The sequence below is a fragment of the Podarcis cretensis genome (assembly GCF_951804945.1).
Source record: "Podarcis cretensis genome assembly, chromosome: 13".
Classification (NCBI taxonomy): Eukaryota; Metazoa; Chordata; class Lepidosauria; order Squamata; family Lacertidae; genus Podarcis; species Podarcis cretensis.
The window spans coordinates 38833525-38847210 of NC_137182.1; the positions used below are offsets into that span (position 1 = coordinate 38833525).

At 48.2% G+C, this 13686-nt stretch overlaps 2 protein-coding genes across 5 annotated transcripts; one reads left to right on the plus strand and one right to left on the minus strand.

Annotated features, from left to right (window-relative positions):
- The first annotated feature begins 980 nt into the window (after positions 1-980).
- GRWD1 (glutamate rich WD repeat containing 1) lies at positions 981-6438 on the plus strand. Its single transcript, XM_079951221.1, has 7 exons — positions 981-1293; positions 2525-2642; positions 2847-3012; positions 3094-3307; positions 3421-3563; positions 4867-5064; positions 5548-6438. The coding sequence occupies exons 1-7, from the start codon at positions 996-998 to the stop codon at positions 5857-5859; spliced, it is 1449 nt and encodes a 482-aa protein (XP_079807347.1). The 5' UTR covers positions 981-995; the 3' UTR covers positions 5860-6438.
- A 1255-nt stretch (positions 6439-7693) lies between these two features.
- Positions 7694-13531, minus strand: TSEN34 (tRNA splicing endonuclease subunit 34). Of its 4 annotated transcripts, none has more exons than XM_079951229.1 (5): positions 13452-13531; positions 12116-12388; positions 11560-11722; positions 9727-9972; positions 7694-8239 (listed from the first exon to the last, which is right to left on the minus strand). In XM_079951229.1, exons 2-5 carry the CDS (start codon positions 12362-12364, stop codon positions 8052-8054), a joined length of 846 nt encoding a protein of 281 aa, XP_079807355.1. In that variant the 5' UTR covers positions 12365-12388; positions 13452-13531; the 3' UTR covers positions 7694-8051. The 4 variants fall into 4 exon arrangements, with proteins under 4 accessions (XP_079807355.1, XP_079807358.1, XP_079807357.1 ...); XM_079951232.1 differs by having other exon boundaries at positions 12116-12372; positions 13450-13521; XM_079951231.1 differs by having other exon boundaries at positions 13460-13506.
- Between the last annotated feature and the right edge of the window lie 155 nt (positions 13532-13686).

The following is a 13686-nucleotide window of genomic DNA, read 5'->3' on the forward strand; positions in this document are numbered from 1 at the left end:
AACGTAGACTAAAAATTACAGAGTGATCATTCCAATAGTCAAACATGGGACAATGATAGTTTTGACGTAATTTCCCCTTGGATGTCGAGTGAAAGTGATAGCAGCCCATAGGACATAATGCAGAAATTCAGGAATACAGTATGTAGTGTAGCTATGGTTGGGTAGAAGCGTTCCCCGAAGTAGAATCTACCTGAAACGGGGTTTTTATACTCTTAAGTTCTTGTTTTGTGTGACGAATGTGCGTGTCTGTTTGTATAAAGCCTCGAAACATTTGCAAATTGTGCCGCAAATGCAAATCAAACACTCAGCCTTCTTTTTTATTCCTAACGGGTAGGATGGGGCGCTGAAGCTGAGTAAGTTACAAGAACTCTGCAACTGAAGTCCAGGGATTTTATATTAAAACATTAACGCTACACCGCATCCAGCCTTTGGCACAACAAGCAGCCTTGTTAAACGGTGCTTAACTACTTTATTATTAATTTAATTTATTATTCGCTTCCTATGAAACATCCCAAATCGATTGATGATGATGATAAAAAAGGTATAGCTTCTTAGGGACAGAACTACCTAAACCGTATAGAAACTTATTCTTGTATGCTACTACAGTGGCAAGAATGTTACTTGCCATAAAATGCAAAGAAGCAAAGGAAGAATGGATACGAAAACTTACGGAATTTGCAGAAATGGCGAAACGTAGCAGAAGAATAAGACAACAAGATAACACAATTTTCATAAAAGAATGGAAATGGTTTATTGAGTATTTACAGATAAATTTTAAACAGATAAAAACATTGGCAGGATTATTGTAATAACCTGAAGTTTCATATATTTAAAGATGAATAAATGAGCAAATTATTTAAAGTGGTCTCTGGAATGCGCTTGCAACTCAAAAGTCAGAGCTTTACATGCAGTGAAGTCATACTAACGAGTTCCTCTAACAGAAATGTGGACACTGTAAATCGAAGTGCTCGCGTTAGTCTCCCATTTCTGCGTCTATGTTGAGTGTATGTCATCGAAGGAGGAAAAGGCATACCGAGCCCATAGTGGGGCGTGGCTATGGAGAGCAGCTGCCCGCTTTCAAGATGGAGGAGCCCAGCACATGGGATGAGCCGAGCAGCGGCTCCAGTAGCAGCAATGAGGAGGATGAGGACATGGAAATGGAGGAGAAGGGGCAAGAAGAAAAGAAGGGTCGAGGGGGAGCTTATGTGCCAGGACAGGGGGCCCCTCCAGCACCTGGGGAAGAACTGGTGATGGACGAGGGTGCCTATCGCCTCTATCATCGTGCAGGCACAGGTCAGATCATGTATTGGAAGAAGGGTGGGGGGGTCTGTCTTTTTGGACTGGAAAGGAAGGGGACGCTTGCTAAGGTGAACGGGAAAGGATTCCAAGATTGTAGACAGGGAAGAATGGAGGTGGGAATTTGTCAGGGTATAGATGCATTGGTTCTTCGATGTGGGCCACACAGGGATTAGTTTGGTTGTATAGGCGAGCCTGACTCCTAAAGATCTCAGCCACAAATATTATGGGAATGTGGCATGGCATGTGATGAGTGGCTGTAGGTTAGGAGCGTCCTTTAGGGGCCAGAAGATATGGTGTGTGTGTGTGGACGCAGGTGGCACTGTGGGTTAAACCACAGAGCCTAGGGCTTGCCAATCAGAAGGTTGGCAGTTCGAATCCCCGCGTTGGGGTGAGCTCCCGCTGCTCGGTCCCTGCTCCTGCCAACCTAGCAGTTCGAAAGCACCTCAAAGTGCAAGTAGATAAATAGGTACCGCTCCGGCGGGAAGGTAAACGGTGTTTCCGTGCGCTGCTCTGGTTCGCCAGAAGCGGCTTAGTCATGCTGGCCACATGACCCGGAAACTGTACGCCGGCTTCCTCGGCCAATAAAGCGAGATGAGCGCCGCAACCCCAGAGTCGGTCACGACTGGACCTAATGGTCAGGGGTCCCTTTACACACACACACACACACACACACACACACACACACACACACACACACATATATATATATATATATATATATATATATAGTAGGTTTAAAGCGACAAGGGGTATGCACTGAACCTCATTTGTAGCAAACCCATGACCTCTTCATTCTCACCAGCCACGTTGGTAAAGTTGCAAAAGCTGTGGCTAAATAGTAAGATTCAAAACAGATTCCACTGCATGTTTTTTGCACAAAGTTAGTAATTGTGAGTACAGAATTAGGAGCCGAGGGCAGTGTCAGTCCTCCTGTTGTACTATTTATATCAAAAAGGTGAAACAAATATTAAAAACACCACAAAGCAATTTCAGCATAAATATTTCTGGCAGAAAGGCCTAAAACTAAATCCGCAGTAAATTTACATGCCACCATGTGCTGCATATGTGTATATGTTAAGATACGAACAATTGTTTGCATACGGCAAGGAAGGTTATGACTGTAAACCAACATGATGAAGAAAACTCACAGTAGATATGGGGCAAAGAGGGGAATTGCCACAGAAATGAATGCTGATGTTCCTGTGTCTCCTTCGACCCTGTGCAGGTTCCCCTTGCTTGAGCTTTGACATTTTGCGAGATGCCCTGGGAGAGAATCGAACCACCTACCCGCTGAGCCTTCTCCTTTGTGCTGGAACTCAGGCTGAAACTGCCAATGCCAACAGGTGAGTTTGTGAGGAGCTTGGCTTCCAGCAAGCCAGCTACACTTGTCCTACTGAAGCCAGGACAAGAGGCCTATGGCAGGGATGTGGGACCCCTGGCCTTCCCTTGTTAGACTCAGCTTTGCGGTCAGTTGTTGCAAATGCTGGGAACTGTAGTTCCCACCATTTAAATGTCTCTCATTTTCTCTCCCCGCTCCCTGCAAATAGGCTGATGGTGATGAAGATGCACCACCTCTATGGGACCAAACGCGCTGGCAAGGATTCTTCAGGGTCAGAGAGTAGCAGCGACAGTGAAAGTGATGAAGACGAAGAGAAAAAACCCCAACTGGAACTGGCCATGGTCCCCCATTATGGGGGTATTAACAGAGTTCGGGTACGAACCATATTTCCTGCTGGTCTCTCACTCTGCTCTGGCAAAGTTCTCTACCTTAATGGTCTGTTGTTGTTTTGATAGGTGACAGAATTAGGTGGATCACAGATCGCAGCGGTTTGGTCTGAAAAGGGGCAGGTGGACATATACGACCTACAGCGCCCCCTTGTGGCCCTGTCTGACTCTCAAGCCATGGCAGCCTTTCTGCGAGAAGAGCAGGCCAAGATCAAACCAGTCTTCTCATTCGCTGGGCATATGACGGAAGGATTTGCTGTGGACTGGTCTCCCAAGAAACCAGGTAATCAGCTGGGATGGAACGGGAATGGAGTTGGCAGAGCTGGGAACGTAGGCACAGGAGACCTGGACTGGTGGGACTGCAGTTCAGAATAACTTGTGCCTCACCTATTCCAGGGACTCTTTTGACTGGTGATTGCAACAAGAACATCCATCTGTGGACACCCAAGGAAGATGGATCATGGCTTGTAGACCAGCGGCCTTTCACAGCCCACACTGCATCAGTTGAAGACCTGCAGTGGTCCCCAAATGAAGCTACGGTGAGGAAGTGGTTTGATGGGTGCAGCTTGCTTTACAGTGAAAATTTATGTGCTTGGGGAAATGTTAATGTGCTTCCTAATTACCTAGGACTTAATCAAAGTATTTCAAATTAGCTAAGGCTGCATTTTTTATTTTTTTAAAAGGCAGGTGCCTATTATTTCTCTTGCATATGCTTGGCCACAAGGTTGGTTTAATGGAATCTTAAATCAGATTGGCCTTGATTTGTATTTTTAAAAAATATATAGTCGAAGATCAGATCCTGGTGTCAGGTGAAGTTTTCCTTTGCAGGTGGGCTTGAATTTAAGCTGGTATTGTAAAGCAAAAATGTTCCTTTGCCCACATGATTTTCCTTTCCTCACATGCTTTGAAATCAAGAATTTTCCTTTATGCTGCCTTTGTGGTTTGAAACCAAATTGTGTGGGCAAAAGAAGCAGGTCTTGTTGTCAGTTGCAGCTGCAAGCCCCACTTTCCTTAGGGGTTGGCTGTACTTGAAGTTCCTGAGTGGAACCAATTCCAGGGTAGCTTGCATTTGCCGCTACATTTCAAAGGAATTGAATGTAAGCCCCACTTGTCAAAGAACAACTCCTGATCCTCTGCAGCTGTATTTTTACTTGACCCAGCTTGATAAGACATCGGGTGGGGATTTCTTAGGGGTGGGGACTGCCTTACAGCGGCCATATTAAGACCCCTGCCAGGCCTAATGCTGTGCTCTGCCTTTGCAGTCAGAGGTAGTGATGCTTCTGACTACCAGTTGCTGCAAACCACAGGAGGGGAAAATGCTCTGGTTCTGCTTGCAGGCTTCTCATAGGCATCTGACTGGCCACAGGGAGGACAGGAAGCTGGGCTTGATTGGCCTGATCCAGCAGACTCTTCCTATGGTCTGAATTAGGCCTGCAGTACAGAGGTTCTCCACACCCTAACCCTAACCCTAACCCTAACCCTAACCCTAACCCTATTCATTTTGGACAAAATCTCAAATTCTGCAAAAGCTTGACACGACCAGCACAAAACGTACATATTTATTATACAAAGCAAGTCATTGTACCTAGGCACTGCTTTGCCAACCTGAGCACAGGTTGTTAAGCCAAGATTTGTAATTAGCAGGTAACTGGTCCGATTCAGAACATCAGTGCACAAGTTTTGATGCTAAACTTCGACAAGAGTGCACAGGGGAAAGGCCGATTTAGACAACTTCATAAGGGCATACTGGAATTTGCATGGGGAACAAGGCCTGATACAGGGACGTGAGAGCTCTCCGCTATGTTTAACCATAACAATTCTTTGCCCTTGTTCTTGGATCAGGTTTTTGCTTCCTGCTCAGCGGATGCCTCCATCCGCATCTGGGATACACGGGCACCACCGGGGAAAGCCTGCATGCTGACCGCCAGCCAGGCGCATGATGCAGACGTCAACGTCATCAGCTGGAATCGAAACGAGCCCTTCATCGTCAGTGGTGGCGATGATGGGATCCTCAGGATCTGGGACCTCAGGCAGTTCCAGGTTAGAAATCGCTGTCAAAATATGTTAGGGAAAACCTTTAGATCAGGAGTTGACAACCTAAGGCCCATGGGCCACAAGTAGCCCACGGGAGTCATTTAAGCTGCCTGCGAGCCGAGCCACCCGCTCGGCGAGTCCCCGCATGCTGCGCTAAACCAGCATGGCTCAGGGACTCACTTCTGCAGCACTGGAAATCGTAGTCGCGCTCGCTCATGCACACATGCGATTCGGCCCACAGAGGTATCTCTGCTGGAGTGAACTGGCCCAGGCGAGGTAAACCTTGCCGACCCCTGCTTTAGATGTTGCTGAACTACAACTCCCATCAGCCCCAGTGAGCATGGCCAGGGATGATGGGAGTTGTAGTTCAGCAACATTTGGAGGGACAAAGGTTCCCCACACCTGTACACATTATTTCCCCTTCAAATCGTCTTCACAAGCAATAGCCCTCAAACTCAGCCCTTCTTTTGTCCTCCCCTTTCTCTGCAGAAAGGGTCAGCTGTCGCCACCTTCAAGCAGCACACGGCACCCATCACGTCCGTTGAATGGCACCCTACAGACAGCGGCGTTTTTGCAGCCTCCGGCGCCGATGACCAGGTTACGCAGTGGGACTTGGCTGTGGAGCGAGACGAGGAAGCAGAGGCCAAGGACCCAGCTTTGGCCTCCATCCCACCCCAGCTACTGTTTGTTCACCAGGGAGAGAACGACATTAAGGAGCTGCATTGGCATCCGCAGTGCCCTGGCACCCTCGTCACCACAGCCCTATCTGGCTTCAACATCTTCCGGACTATCAGCGTCTGAGGGAGAGCAAGGCTTTCAAAATGGCCGCCTGGGGTTTGCGGACCTGTTGCTAAGAGAGGTGCTAAGCTGCAGTACCCTTCGTTGCTTCTTTCAAGATGGCTGCAGTCTCTCCTCCCTGTGGACTCTAAAACCTTCTAAAAAATTGGTTCTTTTGTTGGTTTAATAACTAACTTTTGCTTTTGGAATAGGTCTTCACAGCTGCCCCGATTAAGCTTTGCAGTCTTTTGATGAGGTCATCACCTCTCCCTGTCATCACGTTAATGAGTGATAATGATTAGAATAGCCTTTGCTCTAGTTTATCTAGACTCATTCCTCGAACAAATCGGATGATTCAGGTCTCATTTAGATGTTTCCAGTCCGCTATGGGAAGAGTTCAAAACAGACTTAATGGCTTTTTCTGTGTGTGGAACCATCCAAACGTACCATGTATAAAACAGTTTGCAAGCATCTGCTTAACTGTTCATCAGAGCCTACCACTGATGCTATGGGGGGGCGGAGAGGAAATTGTTTGTAAAGAATAATGTATTTTAAATAAATATAAATTATTTTGGAGGGAAGGTGAAAACTCCGTCAACATTTTGACAGGCTGCATTTTTCTTGTTTTACCTCTGTACAAGCTGGGACATACTAAGCCCACGGCCCTGCACCAGCCATGCAGAGAGAGCCCAGCAGGGGCTCTCTAAGCCTGATCCATTTGCCACTTACTGAAAACAGAGAAGAACTGGGGGGCAGCATTACCCTACAATAATTTCTCTGATCATGTATAATACAGACTACATGATAAGGCAGGGCTTTTTTATAATTGTATTTTTTATGTCGTGAACTGCTCTGAGAACCACGAGTGATACACAAATTTAATAAAAATTAATTTTTCAAAGTGGAAGCTAGGAATTCCCTTTGCCCCGTGTCGCTAAGAGCCAGTGTGGTGTAGTGTCAGACCAGGATCTGTGAGACCAGGGTTCAAATCCCCACTTGGGCTTGGCGCTCACTGTGGGTAACCCTAAGCCAGTCACTGCCTTCCAGCCTAACCTACTGCCCAGGGTTGTTGTGGGGATTAAATGAGGGGGAGAACAATTTATGCCACCTTGAACTTCCCGGAGAAAATGGTGGGATATAAATGCAAGAAACAAATAGGCCTGTGCCTCCCTTAGCCTCTCATGCCAGAGAGGAGGGTGTCCCTACTTTCTTATCTGGCCTTAGGAAATCTGCCTAGGTCACATACCCCTTTCCCTAGGTCAGATCCCATCACCTTTACTCCACACCTTCCTTGTGTGGCTGATGTGTTCTTGAAGTATGATGCCTCTTGCTCACCTGCGTGGGAAGAAGGATTTGTAGTTGCAAGCAGAGAGGCCCCTGCCTGAACGTAAAGGTAAAGAGACCCCTGACCATTAGGTCCAGTCGTGGCTGACTCTGGGGTTGCAGCGCTCATCTCGCTTTATTGCTGAGGGAGCCGGCGTACAGCTTCCGGGTCATGTGGCCAGCATAACTAAGCCGCTTCTGGCGAACCAGAGCAGCACACGGAAACTCCGTTCACCTTCCCGCTGGAGCGGTACCTATTTATCTACTTGCACTTTGACGTGCTTTCGAACTGCTAGGTTGGCAGGAGCAACGAGAGCTCACCCCGTCGCGGGGATTTGAACCGCCAACCTGATCAGCAAGTCCTAGGCTCTGTGGTTTAACCCACAGCACCACCCGCGTCCCCCCGCCTGAATGTAGCTTTCAATAAATAAAGGAAGACTCACAGCTGTTGCTCTGGCCCCACCAATTCACCACAGGCTGCTCACCCCCCACAAAGGTTGCCTATGGAGGAATGTGGCCTTTGGGCTGCAAAAGGTTTCCCCTGATAAGGCTCGAATCTCTTCCCTTTATTTCTGAGCACGCACAAACCTTGTCTCCGGGCAGCTGGAAAAAGACAAATTACACTACTGCAGAAACGCTGCCAAAGTCAGTCCAAGTATTTCTCCTTGGCCATCTTATTTATGTACACAGAGCTGCCCTCCATGAGACATTCGCACATGGAGGTGTCTGCTGGGAGACTACACACACGACAGTCATTTGCACAATTGTAATGTGCAGGGTTAACTGTAAACGAAGTAAGAGAACAGCCAGAGTAGACTGTGCTATAATAGCTTAAGCCCAGCCCCACACCACTGTCGGAACGGCAACCCTAAATCACCACAGGCATCCTGTTCTCACTGCATCCCACTCCACTGCAAGGATGTAAAGACTGCAGTCCCATCCTGGTCCACTGAACACAGCAGCACCGTCTTCTTCACACTGGTGCCGAGGCGTCCTGCGCTGACAACATCACGCAGGGAGAGAGGGGTGTCTTTAGAGACACACAGGGCAATGTAATGGGCATGGAAACGCATGGGGTCACCTGTAGGAGGGAGGGAGAAAGGCAAGGTTAGAAGAGGGAAATACCCCATTGGCTTCCTCCCTCCTTAACAATTGCTCTTCATTCTAGAACGAAGCTGTTTTGAATGTTGCCATAGCAAAAAATGTCCTCGAGTCAAAGAAAGGGCAAGTCTTTTTTCCTAAGGTTAGCAGCAACCACTACCTGCCCAGCAAGAACCCTGGAAGCAGCAGCGCTGCAAAAAAAGGGGGGGCTAAGTGCTTGGGATTTTGTAAGTTTGTGGCAGGCGGGCAAAGTCCCTTCTCCCATCAGACCACTGTCAATACCAGGGGTGGGGAACTTTTCGGCTGTGTGGGCCAAATCTTTCAGGCATCAAATCCACCTATCACATGATGACATCATCATGATGTCACCCACGTGTCAAATGCATAGCTTTGCAAGTCTTCCTACTTTAAACACTCGATTTCAGAAGACTATGCTGGCTGGCAGTGGCTCTCTAGGGTTTCAGACAGAATTTCCTGCCTGGAAGGCAAATGGAATAGCATGGCAAGAACTTTGTACAGAGGCATTCAACCCTGCCATAATTTGTTGTATAGTCCCACTTCAGACGCGGGTGGCGCTGTGGGTTAAACCACAGAGCCTAGGACTTGCCAATCAGAAGGTCGGCGGTTCAAATCCCCGCGACGGGGTGAGCGCCCGTTGCTCGGTCCCTGCTCCTGCCAACCTAGCAGTTCGAAAGCACGTCAAAGTGCAAGTAGATAAATAGGTACCACTCCGGTGGGAAGGTAAACAGCGTTTCCATGCGCTGCTCTGGTTTGCCAGAAGCGGCTTAGTCATGCTGGCCGCATGACCCGGAAGCTGTACGCCGGCTCCCTCAGCCAATAAAGCGAGATGAGTGCCGCAACCCCAGAGTTGGGCACGACTGGACCTAATGGTCAGGGGTCCCTTTACCCTTTACCTTTACCTACTTCAGAGTTCTATCTACATACACATGTTCTTTAATTTCTGCACTTCCCTTCATCCCAAGGAGATTTCAGGGCGATGCACAGCAAACCAAAGAAATGCAGTATTTTATTCTGTAGACATTACTCCTCAAACCATTAGAGTACTCCTGCATTCCCCATTTTCAGCAGACCTGTATTCACTATAGAAAGGAAGGCTGCTATTCACTGCAAAGCAGAACAAGACTCTGAATCCCTGTGTGCAAGGACAGAGGGAGGCATTTGTTTATTCAAGACGGGGCCAGGAATCCTGCCTGCCTCTTTAAATGCCTCTCACCCTTTCAATAGAGGGCCGGCTAGGCCTTTCAGCAAATATTCCATTCACTCCTGGGCTAAGAGGCAAAAACACAGGATAAGATTGCTCAGCTTTTTATTATTCGTATTTGCCTTTGTGACGCAGGGGAGCATTGATATCATGCTCTCTGCTCAGAGGGGCAGACTCTGAAAACCATAGCATTTGTCACCCCACCCCCGGCTTGGATTCCCCAAGATCCTCAAGCCTGCCACTACCTGGATAAACAAGGAAGTCGCCCCCAAATTTGCTCCCACTGGTGACGTAGTAGCCCCGTTCCCAAAGATTCTGGAAAACGCGGTAACGTAGCTCGTGGTCCTCCTGTCCAGCGTAAGGCCAGTCTTGGGATTGGACATGCCAGTCCACCTCTTCTTCTGGGCCTGGATGTACTCGTTCTGTTGGGAGCTGGACCATCATAGATTGTCGAGGAAGCACAAAGGTGGATTCCGGTTCTGCAGGAGGATCTGGAAATATAATACAGAGTGGCTTGTAACTGGGCTACCTTAAGGACTACCTTCTTCCATGTATTCCCTCCTGTGGCTGTGGTCCTTGTCTAGTCATTACCACCAACAGCCTGAGCTATAACAGATAGGTACCAGGGCAGGACCTTCTTGGTTGTGGTGCCAAGATTAAGCAAAGCTCTCCCCAAGGGAAGCCCACTTAGATCCTTCCTTTAAGTATTTCCTTATTCAGCTAAGATGTGGTTAGACATCTAGTTAGCCACTGAGAACAAAATGCTGGACTAGAGGAGCTGCTGGCCTGATGCAATAGACTCTTCTTTCATGGCTTTTTACAGAGCCGTTTGGGGAAAGCTGGCTATTACGCTTTTCTTTGCCGGTGCTCCAAAAAAGCAGGCAGGCTGGTTTTCCCTTGCCGCATCTTGAAAACAGCCCTGCTGGATCAGGCTGAAGGCCTAACTACTCCAGCATCCTGTTCTCACAGCAGCCAGCCAGGAAGTGGGAAGCCAAAAAGCAGGACCTGAGCACAGGAGCCCTCTCCCCTCCTGCAGTTTCCAGCAACTGGCATTCAGAAGCATTGTTGCCTCCAACTGTGGAGGCAGAGCATAGCTCTCCTGACTACAGTAGCTCAGTTGGTAGAGCATGAGACTCTCAATATCAGGGTTGTGGGTTCGAGCCCCACGTTGGGCAAAAAGATTCCTGCGTTGCAGCAGGTTGGACTATTTATTTTTATTTTTTATTTATATACCACCCTATACCCGGAGCTCTCAGGGTGGTTCACAGAACAAAATCAAAATATATAATCAAAATAAAAACAATAACCCAGTAACACCCCCCTTGGGGTGTCTTCACACTCCACAACTCTATGACTAGTAGCCACAGGCAGTCTTACTCTCCATGAATTTGTCTAATCCTCTTCTAAAGCCATCCAAAAATCTGTCATTATTGTGCCCTGAGTGCTACTGCCACAACTGAGGAGAAAATATTTTTCTCTGTCCTCCATAGGTTCTGGGACTCCCACTCCCATCAGCCCCAGCCAGCACTGCCAATAGTCAGGGATGATGGGAGTGGAGTCCAGGAACATCCGGAAGACCACTGTTTCCTCACCCCTAACCTATACCAGCCATAGTTTAGTCCTCCTGCAAGGGACACGGGTGGCGCTATGGTCTAAACCACTGAGCCTCTTGGGCTTGCCGACTAGAACGCCAGCAGTTCGAATCCCTGCGATGGAGTGAGCTTCAGTTGCTCTGTTCCAGCTCCTGCCAATCTAGCAGTTCGAGAGCACACCAGGCAAGTAGATAAATAGGTACCACTGCGGTGGGAAGGTAAACAGCGTTTCCGTGCGCTTTGGTTTCTGTCACGGTATCCCGTTGTGCCAGAAACTGTTTAGTCATGCTGGTCACATGACCCAGAAAGCTGTCTGTGGACAAACGCCGGCTCCGTCGGCCTGAAAGTGAGATGAACACCGCAACCCCACAGTCGCCTCTGACTGGACTTAACCTTCCAGGAGTCCTTTAAGTTACCCCCTGCAGCTTCCTGGGGCACTTCCAAATAAAGCAAAATAGTTGCCACATAGCAAACGTTGACGCTCACCTCCCTCTTCCTGCCGCCGTTTCTTTGCTCGGCCCTGGGCTATACGTTCTGCAAGAGTACCCAGCACAGCTTTCCTCTGTTCAGCCGCCAGCCGAACCTGCTCCTGATAGCTCTCCTCTTGCTCATTTTGGTAGGCGGCCACCTCCTCAAGGGCTGAAGGATCCTGCAGACACAGAGAAGCAAGTTCAGCTCTGCCCTTTCTCTGACCACATCCACACCATGCATATAAATCACCCACGGGCACACACATGTCCACAGAGACCTTCCCTGGTGCCCACTGGGTCCTCATGCCACCCCAATGAAATTAGGCTTGAAAGAAGTATTCTGTTTTAGCCAATATAATAAGTTGCAGTGTGCGCTCAGTTGCAGCGTGTGTATGGGGCCCACAACAGTGCCTCTGGTTTGCAAATGTGCCCTGGGGTTCAAAAAGGGTGGTGACCCATGATCTACACTGCACAATTTGCAGCAATTAAGCAGAGCATCCTTCACTTTGGCTCCAGGTTTAGGGTTTTTGGTTTTTTTAAAGAGAACTAGCAACGATTGGTTGAACCATCACCTGGCTTTTATCATCTCGAAGGGGTTGGGACGCTGCATTTTTGAACAAGGCTGCCAACCCCTTTTCTGCCAGTAGCCGGACCTCTTCCGGGAGCAGCTGCAGGGGCAGCCCCAGCCGCACATTCTGCCGCGGCTTCCGAGCTAACGCTCCAACCACTGTGCCGACAATACGATGCTCCTCCCGCAATCTCCGCGCATCAGCAGCATTCCACACAAAAGCCTTTCCCTCCAAGATGTGGATTCGGATCATGCCTCGGCCTGTACCTGTGCTTCCCTGAGAAGATGGGAAAGGAACCACAAAAATACTATAACAATCACTTGACTTCAAGATTTTTTGGGAGGGTGGTGGGATCCACTCCTTTGAAAGGTTTTGCCAGCAGCCTTTGGGGTAAAGGCAATTGGTTGTCGGAGGTTCTTATACTAAGCACTGAAATGTACCTAAAATGGCAGAGGCAGGTTACTTTACATATCACCTTTTTAAAAAACAAGTGGGTTGGCTTTACTCTGCTCTCTCCACTATTTAATAGGTTTGTAATTTATGTAAATAGTTTTATTGTTTATAAGGCTTCTCTTATGCTGATCTATGGGCTACTTTTAAAATGAGGCTGCATTTTAAATTGCATTTTAACCTGTATTTTAAATTGGGGTTTTTCCCCTATTATGTTTTTACTGTAATTTTAATGGTGTTACCTGCCCCGAGCCCAGCTCTGGGCAGGGAGAGCGGGGTATAAATAAAATTTATTATTAAGCAGCATAATCTCTCTGCTCCCAGAACCCAAAAGGATATGTTGGCCAATCTCTTCTCTCTCCCTGAACAGAAACACAGCAGCAATACAATGACTGGTACAGGGACATAAATAAGAATAAAATGGGTGGCAGGGTGGGGGGATGCTTGGGGTGCTTGCAGCGGATTGGTTGGGGGCACCTCTCTGGAATAAACAGTTTTATGCAATGGGAAGCAAATACATGTATATTACACCGTAAGTCTGAAACTACACACACACTTAACTAGGCAAAAAGCTTCAAGTTTCAGACAACAGCGATCATTATGACCAACGGACCTTACGTCTGATCTTCGGATGAAGGGCGGTATACATATTATTATTATTATTATTATTATTATTATTATACCAGATGAAGAGTAGGCTGCTAATAAAGGTTGGGACGATGTACTCTCCCTCCCCTGGCTGACACAGGCTCTTCGTTTCCTGCAACATCACCCCAAAATCAAGATCCTTCCCGAAATCACCAGCACCCCTGCCCCTTCCTCCTTCCCAGGACCCAGGAGTCCTAGCACCCTCCCCAACCCGTTTTAATCCCATAAACCACTTTCACACCGGGTCGCCTTTTGCTTTTAAGCCATGAGGTTCCTCTTGCGTGAGAATCCCGGAGATATTTTCCTCTCCTTAGTCCCCGCCCCCTTGCTCTAAATGACCCTCCAATCACTCTTTCGCCACAGCCGAAGAGCTTGGAGTGATGGCTCCGCTGGCCAATAGACGGTCCGAGAAGGAGCCAATGGCTTGGTCTTGGGAAGACAGAGGCGGTGCAAAGGAGGAGGAGGAGGAGGATGAG

Coding starts and splice junctions, on each gene's coding strand:
- GRWD1 (XM_079951221.1), top strand. CDS start 996: ATGTTGAGTGTATGTCATCGAAGGAGGAAAAGGCATACCGAGCCCATA. Junction 1,294..2,524: donor CTATCATCGTGCAGGCACAG/GTCAGATCATGT, acceptor GACCCTGTGCAG/GTTCCCCTTGCTTGAGCTTT. Junction 3,013..3,093: donor GGGGTATTAACAGAGTTCGG/GTACGAACCATA, acceptor TTGTTTTGATAG/GTGACAGAATTAGGTGGATC.
- TSEN34 (XM_079951229.1), bottom strand. CDS start 12,364: ATGATCCGAATCCACATCTTGGAGGGAAAGGCTTTTGTGTGGAATGCT. Junction 11,723..12,115: donor TTCGAGATGATAAAAGCCAG/GTGATGGTTCAA, acceptor CTGTGTCTGCAG/GATCCTTCAGCCCTTGAGGA. Junction 8,240..9,726: donor CGACTTCCTTGTTTATCCAG/GTAGTGGCAGGC, acceptor TCCCTCCTACAG/GTGACCCCATGCGTTTCCAT.